Consider the following 11052-nt stretch of genomic DNA (forward strand, 5'->3'; position numbering starts at 1 on the left):
ACTACTGAACCAAAGCTATACATGTGAATACATAAACTGAAGCAGAGTCCAATGTTTTTAAGTGAAAATTGGAAAGTTAGTGGAAAAATATTGGAAAGTTACGAGGAGTGACTTAAGGAAAATACCACTTGATGGGCTGAATGGCTGTTTGTGTTATAGCATTCTATGCCAGGACTTTGAAATAGAATCACTGAAATTACAGGAAAGGAGACCAATCAGTCCACTGCACCTGTACCAATTATGACTCTTCAATTAAATCTATCATTGATCCCACTTAAGTAACAATAAGATGTTTGAGTCACAGAAGTTGGTAAAAAAAATTCTAATTTATTATTAAAAAGATATTAAAAATAGCTACACAATTATTTCAGTACAGAATCACATAAGCAGGTAAATTTCATGATTTAATGCTCCTTTAGAAGAGGTTGCTGCACTGGGGTATGTATCAAGAATTCAGCAGCACTGACTTCCACAGATTTTCCTTCCATTAATTGGGGTGATGCTCCTCATTGGGAGCCCCGAAGCTGTAGTTTTCTCCCCCCCACAGATATATCCCCAACACAGACTGTCGTTCTTGTATTCTGAGAATGACAATGGGGTAACATTCAATTTCAGTGGGGGTGTAACACGAACAGTACGAGATCAGCCCTCCATGATACACCCCATTTTCCATTCCAATACCGTTAGCTTTCTGTCCCCACTAAAGTAACCCCCAATGGACAACTGATGTGCATAGATTTAAACTTCAAGCATGTACAAAAAGAGGAACTTTGCTCAGACTTTTACATTCTGAATTTTGAAATCTAGTCTACCAATATCCAAGAAAGTAAACATCTTAGGGTTGAAATTATTCGCATTGAAAAAAAAAATGTACAAAACAAAATTTCTCACTTTGCATTCATGCCAACTTTTTCACTAAAATTAACAGAATTGTATCTCCCTCTGACTTGTGGCATAAAAATATTGCAATAATTATTACTTTACATTATTTCAAACAATTTCCACTCTGCTTTATGGTTCCACTGCATGGTAAAACAAATATGAGTTTTCTAAAACATGATGGGCCATGGTCATCTTCATTCAGCAGCATGCCAATTACTTGGCAACTCAAGAACAGTTAATGCTTAATATAGGAATAGTATACAGAAAATAAAAGAATAAATATCAAATCCAAATAATGTGAAAGACACTGCCAGTACACTTCTACGTGGAGGCATCACCCAATACCTGAATCATATCAACATTTGTTTCTACAATTACACAGGAATTATCCTGAATTGAGCCAATTTTTGAAAACATATTTCATTTAATCCAAAACACCACCTTCAGTTTTTGAAATTAGTCTTCCCCTTCTCCAAATCTAAACATTTTTTGAGATTATTGATGTGCTCATTGGTAAATCACCTTGGTCAGTTGAAGAATTATTAAGTAGCAACACTGTTGATGGAAACACCATTTGCTTCTCGAGATGGGCGTAGGTTATTTCATTGCAGTTCAAGATTGTTCCCTGTAAACTGCAGCCAATTCCCTGAGCCAATAGCAACATAGTACCAAATATTGTAGATTAAGATTTAATTCAATGAAACCAAATGTCCAAGAAACATCCCTATTCAACGATGACCACTGTCAAAAAAAAAAGAAACAGTTAATTCACTTCAAAAATGTGTTCATTTTGTTGTGGTCAATAATACAATCTCAACCCCTTATGAATGATCACTAAATCGGTGATAGAATAATTCTAAAATAACAAGGAGAAAATATTCAGGGTGCAAGAAATTAAGAGGGGGGTGAATGTTCTTATAACTGTTCCTGCACTATTAAAATTCATACCTTGTTTATATCTAGTTATATTGTATTTATTTAGATTCTCAGATGGCTTAGCTCTCTTGAAAAGGTATTGAAACAAACCTTTTGAAGAGATAAATCTGTACCTGCATGACTTCAGGCAATATCATCAGCTCATATAAATAAATCAGGAGTGATGTATAACTGTAACCTTTTACACCATCACCCAAAATCAAAAATACCCTCAAGAGTTTCTTCATAATCTATGGAGGACTCCTTACCTTCCTGCAGATAGCTCAGTGTTAACAGGATGATGAGCAGTCTCGCAGTTCAGAAAGTTCTTTAACCACAAACATTTCTCCAGCGTAAGAAGAAATCCTGAGCATAGAAAGGAAAACAATGATAAGCTGGGAAACAGCAGAAGGAAATGCTTACAATTCCATTTTAAAAGGCCTTTTTTTTATTACCTTGATGAGGTTTTTCATGCTCCATGGCATTTTCCAAACAGCAGGAACCATTGGAGGCCACACCTGACGGGGGATGACGGGCTGAAAAGAAACAAGAATATTACATGATAAAACTTCAACTTTAGAAACAATATTTACTCACAGAATCTTATATCCATTATACCCAAATCTGTCAGATCTCTCCTACTCAAAACAACCCCCATTCTCAATTTCTCCCATATGTTAAAATATACTTCAATGCTACCACTGATTAAAATATTAGGTGAAGGAATGTTATTGGCCATCTTTGGGCTATCCCAGTTTCTGAAACTGCTTCTTCAGAGGGCCAATATATCCCAATATTCACTGGCCACTAGGTCAATGAACACAATAATGAGTAGAAATAGGCCATTTGGACACGTGAACCTGCTTTACCATTCAATAAGATCATGGCTGATCTGATTGTGGCCTGAACTCTACTTTCCTGTCTGCCTCTCATAACCCTTGACTCCCTTGCAAATCAAAAATCTATCTAACTATGTGCAATGACCCAGCCTCCACTGCTCTCAGGGAAAGAGAATTCCAGTCTAACAACCCCTGAGAGAAAAAAATTCTCATTGCCTCCAGTTAAGAGCAGCATTATATACCTTTTCTTAATTACTCGTTTATGGGATGTGGGCATCGCTGCCTAGGCCAGCCTTTATTGTCCATCCCTAATTGTCTTTAAGAAGGTGGTGGTGAGCTGCCTTCTTGAAATGCTACAGACCCTGTTGTGAGGTACATCCACTCTGCTATTAGGGAGGGAGTTCTAGAATATTGACCCAGCGACAGTGAAGGAACGGTGATATATTTCCAAGTCAGGATGGAGGGTGACTTGGAGGGGAACTTCCAGGTGGTGGTGCTCCCATCTATCTGCTGCCCTTGTCCTTCTAGATGGTAGTGGTTGTGGGCTTGGAAGGTGCTAAGGAGCCTTGGTGAATTCCTACAGTTCATCTTGTAGGTGGTACACACTGCGGCTACTGTGCATCAGTGTTGGAGGGAGTGAATGTTTGTGGATGTGGTGCCAATCAAGTGGGCTGCTTTGTCCTGGATGGTGTCGATCTTCGTGATTGTTGTCGGAGCGGCACTCATCCAGACAAGTGGGGAGTATTCTATCAAACTCCTACTTTGTGTCTTGTACATGGTGGACAGGCTTTGGAGAGTTGGGAGATGAGTTACTCACCACAGGATTCCTAGCCCCTGACCTGCTCTGGTAGCCACAGTATTTATATGGCTAGTCTAGTTCAGTTTCTTGTCAACAGTAACCCCCAGGATGTTGATAATAGAGGATTCAGCAATTGTATTGTCATTGACTCTCAAGGGGCGATGGTTAGATCTTCTCTTGTTGGAGATGGTCATTGCCTGGCACTTGTGCTGCACAAATGTTAATTGCCACTTCTCAACCCAAGCCTGGATATTGTCGAAGTCTTTATGACTCATCAACAGAACTAAGGAAAAATAGAAGAGGTGAAATATAAGCTGGTTTAAGGGGGGGGGGGGGGGGGGGAGAACAGGTAAAGCTGGGTAGAGGGCCAGTGATAGGTCGAGATTGCCAAAAGATGTCATAGACAAAAGGACAAAGAGGTGTTGACGGTGATATTAGCTAAGGAATGTGCTAATAGGTGACATTAAAGGGTAGAAAGCATGACGAGCAAGGTTCAGATAGCCCTAGTGGGGGTGGGGTGGGGGGATGGGATCGAAATAGGCTAAAAGGTAGAGATAAAACAATGCATGGAAATATATTTAAAAATAATGGAAATAGGTGGGAAAAGAAAAATATATATAAATTATTGGAAAAAGGGGTGGGGATGGAGGAGAGAGTTCATGAGTGTTGATGAGAGTTCATTGTCGAAGTCTTGCTGGTTATGGACATGGACTGTTTCAGTATCTGAGGAGGCGTGAATGGTGCTGAACTTTAGCAAACATCCCACTTCTAACCTTATGATTGAAGGTCATTAGTGAAGCAGCTGAAGATGGTTGGGGCTAGGATACTACCCTGGGGAACTCCTGCAGTGATGTCCTGACACTGAGATGAATGACCTCCAACAACCACAGCCATCTTTCTTTGTACTAGGTATGACTCCAACCAGCGAAGTTTTCCCCCAATTCCAATTGACTCCAGTTTTGCTAGGGCCCCTTGACGCCACACTTGGTCGAATGTGGCCTTGATGTCAAGGGCAGTCACTCTCACCTCACTTCTGGAGTTCAGCTCTTTTGTCCTATTTGAACCAAGGCTGTCATGACGTCAGAAGCTGAGTCACCCTGGCGGAGCCCAAACTATGCATTAGTGATCAGGTTATTGCTAAGTAAGTGCCATTTGATAGCACTGTTGATGATGCCTTCAATCACTTTACTGATGATCGAGACTAGACTGATGGGCCTGTAATTGGCTGGGTTGGATTTGTCCTGTTTTTTGTGTAGAAGACATGCCTGGGCAATTTTCCACATAGCCGGGTAGATGCGGGTCTTGTATTGTACTGGAACAGCTGGGCTAGGGGAGACTTTATAGCGGTTTGATATTACTGAATGGCTTGCTAGGCCACCTCAGGGGCATTTAAGAGTCAACCACATTGCTGCAGATCCGGAAGTCACATGTAGGCCAAACCAGGTGAGGACAGCAGATTTCCTTCCCTAAAGGGCATTAGTGAACCAAGTGGTTTTTATGACAATCGACAATGGTTTCATAGGGCAGGATTCTTAGGTCAGCCTGCGGGCGCGCGCATGAGCTGATCGGATGCCAAATAATATCAGATGAGTGTCCCAATGTCATCCCGCATTCACCTGATATTTCAGTCGGCAAGTGCACGCAAAAGTTGGAAGCGGGCTCGCCAAAAATTAAGAGGCCAATTAATGCAATTAAAATTGTAACTGTCTCCAATTTTCCATGTTCCATCCAACCTCACATTTATTTGGTGGACAGGTGAATCGGCCAGGCGGACTTTGCATTTTTCATGAAACCTCATCCAAGGGCAGGATGAGGTTTCCATTATTAAATCAAAAAAAATAAGATATGGACAGAATTTATATCATATATATGTTCAGGTGACTGATTGATGCGTGGACACTTTTTTCCTGATTTGAAAAACTTTATTTATTGGTTTTAAAGTCTTCAGCTCCCTGAGGCAGCTCTTTGCCTTCAGGGGGCTTTCATTCAGCTCTCGCCTGCACCCACCCTCCTCCCGCTCATGCCGAGCATTGCAGTGCATGCTTCATGCTGGCTGGCCAAATCGCGGCCGGGGGTCAACGGTGCGTTACCCGGCTGCTCCAGGGCACGCTGATCTAAAAATCCTGCTCATGGTCACCTTTAGACTTTTAATTCCAGATATTTATTAAATTCATCTGCTGTGGCGGGTCTCCACAGTGTTACCCTGGGTCTCTGGATTACCAGTCCAGTGACAATACTGCTATGCCACTGCCTCCCCAGAGCTATCAATTAACTGGTAACAGGATGAGCAAATGCAGTGGCAGGAAGAGCACTGGAATACATCAAATCAACACCATCAGTCTGGATAATTAACTCCCAGGTTTCAAGGACCCCACTTTGTGATGCATAAAGATAAACCTGGGAACCACATTTAATACTTTAATTTGATTATCAGGAAAATAGAAGCTGAAAATATGTACTTATTTATTACACTGGCATCATACCTCCAGTTTTGGAAGCTCAGAGTCTTGTTCAGCTCCCAGAACTGAAGGATACCATTTTAATATTCTGGTCTGGTAAGAGTTGCCATCTTTTGCCAAACCCAAAACAGCTCTTGGCAGAGGTTGTGCCTGCAGTCTCTTTTACTGGTACAGAATAAGAAAAATTGTAGCAAAACAATATGAGATGCCTTTCTGAAGAGACGTTAAACCAAAGCTCCATCTGCCTGCTCGGATGGATATAAATGATCCCATGGTACTATTTTGAAGAGCAAGAGAGTTATCCCGTGTCCTGTCCAATATTTATCCCTCAATCAACATCACAAAAAACAGATTATCTGATTATCACATTGATGTTTGTGGGAGCTTGCTGTGCATAAATTGGCTGTTGTGCCTCCTTCACACGCAAGTCTCGTTTTTATTTCAAGTTTGTTGCAATCTGTCTAGATCATCATAGGAAGCTGAGAAGAGCTTCACAAACATCCAAAGTAATTAATTCCACAGAAGTGGAAAAATGACTTGTTCGATTTACAATTTAGATTTTCTCAAAAAATTGAACAGCGATAATAAAATACAGAGGAAATTTCACTGTTTTATACGTTTTAAAAATGTAAGTACAGTAATTTCGTTTAACGATCAGGAAAACGTATAAAAAGAAAAGTATTTACTCCTTTTCGGTGACTTTTTTCTTTCAGAAATCTAAAACCTAACCTGGTTACAGTTCTCATACCAAAAGAAAAACGAACATTCAGCTCTACTTGGTGCACAGTACCTGGCAATGAGAAGCAAATTAATTACAGAAAAAAATGATTTTAATTAAATCAATGGCCAGATTTGGTAATTCCATATGCCCATTTCGCAAAGTGAGTTGAGCTGCTTTCTGTTCTAAACACTTACTTCTATAATACTGATTCCGTGCTGCAAGCAAACAGCCAGCTGAAGGAACAGATGCCATGGCGACAGAAGGATGAGAGCTGGGCCTGAAGGATTCACCCAGCGATTCGAGTGGTCTGATCCTGAAAACATCAATCAAAACATAAAACCGTTTACAAACAACCACTAAACCATAACGTAAAACTACTGCTGGCAGCTCAAACAAAGAGATGGCAGCAAAGCTCAGGATTGAAATGAGAATGTTTTCTGCTTACACTTGTCGGGGGATACACACAGAAAAGGAGTCACTGAAGCAGTGACTGCAGCGCCGTCTTTGAGCAGAAAGTTCCCTTTGCACCAGCAACAGACAAACTGAATCGTTTATTGTGCAGCTGGCTTTTATAGCAGCTGATGCTCAGCCGCCTCTGCATTGGACTGTGCAGTGTTGCACGTTAACTGGGCTGAGTTTCAGCCAGCTGGAAACACACGGAAGAAGCAACCAGTTCAGACCAGAAATAACAGGATGCGGGACTCCAGCCAAGCCACAAAGTCCAATGAACGCGAAGTCCGATTCATCAATGTCTCAGCTCCAGGGAACGACATCAATGCTGGGAACCTGAATAGTTTGTCTAGTCAAAGGCTGCCTCGCTTCGCCACTCAATTCACTGTTAGATTTCACTGTTTCCCGGCCATGTCTCTAGAGTCCCGCAATAAGAATAACCTATGAGGAAACACCAGCTCTGCTATGTAAAATATACGCAAATAAAGTGTGTGACTAACAAGGAGGGTGGAGTGCGGATCATATCAGGCTTATCTGATGCAAAGTGACTGGCCACGCTGCAATCTCCGGTCAGCTGATGTTTACAAGGGCACTTTTTGCAGTCTTAAGTGAAGCTTCAATAATGTAGATGAGGTGTCATAAATTATCGATCCCAAAGCTGTTAAATTAATGTCAATTATGACTCGCAAATGGGCGATTTATTCACGCTTGCGCAAAGGTGTCTACCTAGTTTGTTGGAGTTATAGTAAGAGGAAATGAGTTGGGAATCTGTAACAAAAGCAATTTACTGGAAATCTAAAAGAAAAAAATGCTGGAAACACTCAGCAGGTCAGGAAACATCTGTGGGGAGAGACAGAGTTAACACTTCAGCCTGATGACTCTTCATTCACTAATTTTATACTGGGTGACCACTCCATTTTCTTATCATTTCCAATAGCGGCATTTTGAGGAAAGCTGTAAACCTCGTGTACCTAGCAGACCCAACCACTGTCTGAGGCTGAACTAGATCATTCACAGCCTCGGCATCCTGTTTGGCCCTGAGCTGAGCTTTCCAACCCATGTCCTCTCAAGTATCAAGTCCCTGCTTCCACCTCCATAAAATCACTTGGCCCTTCCCCAACCTCAGTTCATCTGCTGCTGTAATTCTCACTCATGCCCTTTCACAACTGGACTATTACAACAATGCTCTCTTGGCTGGCTTCAAAACTCACATCTTAAACTCATCCAAAATTCTGCAGTCTAGTGTGCTAACTTACACTGAGTCCTATTCACACGTGTTCTTGTTCCTCTTTTGACGTGAAGATGACCATGTTCGTCATCTGGGGTGTTTGATAGGGTTCCACTGGGTACGTAAATGACTACTAAGGCCCAGAAAGTTCTGCTGCAAATAGGACAGAATATCGCAGGCGTTTGAGTTTTGGACAAGATTCTGGATCCGGATTTCCTCTGCTTGTATAAAAACAAAATACTGCGAATGCTGGAAATCTGAAACAAAAACAGAAAATGCTAGAAAAACTCAACAGTTTTAGCAGCATCTGTGTAGAGAGAAACAGAGTTAACGTTTCGAGTCCGTATGACTCTGCAATCGAGACTCAAGCTCTCCATAGAAGATTCACTTTGGCAAGCATCAGGAATTCTGGCTACACAACCACCGCAACACAGCTATGACTGTCTCAATATGGTGTGGATGTTTGGCATGCCAGCTCAGGTGAGCACCTCAATGTCTGGTACTTTGTCTCCCCATCTAATCGTCCAAAGGCAGCTCAAGTGAAATTGGTTAAGTTTCTTGGCATGATGCTGGTACACAGTCCAAGTCTCACATGTGTGGGGCAGAGTGGGCAGGACTATTATTCTCTAGACTTTCAGTTTGGTGGGCAGATTTCCCCTCCTGCTCATTCCCAGACTGATGTTCAAATCTGCCAAAGGCTACACTTGCTTTGGCAATAATTGCATGCATCTCATCGTCAATGTAGACAACTTGTGAGATTGTGGTGCTGAGATAAACTTATTCATTGTTGGCAGGCTTTGGTCATGGACTGAAACCTTGAGCGAAAGATGGTGCTTTGCTGGTGCAGGCTGGTACATTACTTCAGTTTGCCTCTTGCTGATGAATTGATATGATTTGAAAGTGATATAGTTATCATAAAACTAGGATCTTAAATCTAAACAAAGGAAATTATGAAGGTATGTGGGGAAAGTTGGCTATGATGGATTGGGAAAATACACTAAAAAAATTGACAGTAGACAGACATTGGTTAGCATTTAAAGAAGTATGACATGGTCTACAACAAATATACATTCCTCTAAGACACAAAACCAAACAGGAAAGGTGAATCAACTGTGGCTAATGAAATAAGTTAAAGGTTGCATTAGATCGAAGTAAATGGCTTATAAGGTTGCCAGAAAAAGTGTTTTGCCTGAGGATTGGGAGCAATTTAAAACCCAGCAGAGGAGGACCAAGAAACTGATAAAGAAAGGGAAAGAGAATATGAATGCAAGCTAGCAAGAAATATAAAAGCTGTATGTGAAAAGGAAAAGATTGGCAATAACAAATGTGGGTCCATTACAAGTAGAGACAGGAGAATACATAATGGAATAAAGGGAAATGTCATAGAAACTAAACAATTACTTTGTGTCTGTCTTCATGGTGGAAGATACAGAAATCTCTAGAAATACTAGCGAACCAAGGGGTCTGTAAAAATGAGGAACTGAAATAAACTAATATTAACAAAGAGATAACATTCAAACAATTAATTGCATTGCATCCCCTGGACCTGAAAAGGTACATCCTTGAACATTGAAAGAGGTGGCTATAGAGATAATGGATGCATTGTTGGTTATCTTCCAAAATTCTGTGGATTTTGGAAAGGTTCCTGCAGACAGGAACATAACAAATGTAACCCCACTATTTTAGAAGAGAGAGAGTGAAAATGGAGAACTGCAGACCTGTTAGTTATGTCAGCAGTAGGAAGAATGTTAGAATCAATTATAAAATATGTGATAACTAGATACTTGGAAAATAATGATATGATTGGGCAGAGTCAATATGGATTTATGAAAGGGAAATAATGTTTAACAAACAAATTGGAGTTTTTTGAGGTTGTCACTTGTAGCATAGATAAAGGAGAACCAGTGGATGTGGTGTATTCAGATTTTCAGAAGGCTTTTGAAAATGTCCCACACAGGAGGTTAGTAAACAAAATTAGATCATATGGGATTGGGGATAATATACTGCTATGGATTGAGAATTGATTAACAGACAGGAAAGAGAGAGTAGGAATAAACACGTCATTCTTAGGATGGCAGGCTGTTGAAAATGGGATACTGCAAGGATCAGTGCTGGGACCACGACTATTCACAATCTATATTAATGATTTAGATGTGGGGACCAAAGTAATTTTTTTCAAATTTGCTGATGACACAAAACCAGATAGGAATGTAAGTTGTGAGGAGAATGTGACAAGGCTTCAGGGGTATTTGGACAGACTAAATGAATGGGCAAGAACATGGCTGATGGAATACAATTTGAATAAGTGTGAAGTTATCCGCTTCAGTAGAAAAAACAGAAAGGCAGAGTATTTCTTAAATTATAGGGTGTTGGAAAATGTTAATGTCCAAAGGGTCTTGGGTGTCCTTGTTCATGAGTCACTAAACATTAGAATGAAGGTGTAGCAAGCAATTAGGAAGGCAAATGGTATGTTGACCTTCATCACTAGTACAGGAGTGAAGATGTCTTGTTGCAATTGTATACAGCCTTGGTGAGACCTCATCTGGAGTATTGTGTACAGTTTTGGTCTCCTTATCTAAGGAAGGATATACTTACCATTGAGGGAGTGCAACAGAGGTTTACCAGACTAATCCCTGGGATGGTGGGATTGTCTTATGAGGAGACATTGAGGAAGCCGGGCCTGTATTCTTTAGACTTTCAAACAGTGTTGTCTGCTGGCACCAACTCTTTTCAGCATGTTTTTCTTCTTCATGCTCTTG

The 11052-nt window shown here is 40.8% G+C and overlaps 1 protein-coding gene across 1 annotated transcript; it reads right to left on the reverse strand.

Annotated features, from left to right (window-relative positions):
- Positions 1–307: 307 nt before the first annotated feature.
- Positions 308–7514, reverse strand: LOC121278708 (pancreatic progenitor cell differentiation and proliferation factor-like protein). The gene is made up of 5 exons (XM_041189067.1): positions 7061–7514; positions 6810–6928; positions 2253–2333; positions 2067–2163; positions 308–1623 (listed from the first exon to the last, which is right to left on the reverse strand). Exons 2-5 carry the CDS (start codon positions 6865–6867, stop codon positions 1611–1613), a joined length of 249 nt encoding a protein of 82 aa, XP_041045001.1. The 5' UTR covers positions 6868–6928; positions 7061–7514; the 3' UTR covers positions 308–1610.
- Between the last annotated feature and the right edge of the window lie 3538 nt (positions 7515–11052).

The sequence above is a fragment of the Carcharodon carcharias genome, chromosome 6, assembly GCF_017639515.1.
Source record: "Carcharodon carcharias isolate sCarCar2 chromosome 6, sCarCar2.pri, whole genome shotgun sequence".
Taxonomy (NCBI): Eukaryota; Metazoa; Chordata; class Chondrichthyes; order Lamniformes; family Lamnidae; genus Carcharodon; species Carcharodon carcharias.

Bases quoted from the DNA above. Each gene is read 5' to 3' on its own strand.
- LOC121278708 (XM_041189067.1), bottom strand. From the start codon at position 6,867: ATGGCATCTGTTCCTTCAGCTGGCTGTTTGCTTGCAGCACGGAATCAG. The intron at 2,334-6,809 runs GTAAGTGTTTAG...GTTTCTTTTCAG, and splicing joins ACGGAATCAGTATTATAGAA to CCCGTCATCCCCCGTCAGGT. The intron at 2,164-2,252 runs GTAATAAAAAAA...TTCTATGCTCAG, and splicing joins GCATGAAAAACCTCATCAAG to GATTTCTTCTTACGCTGGAG.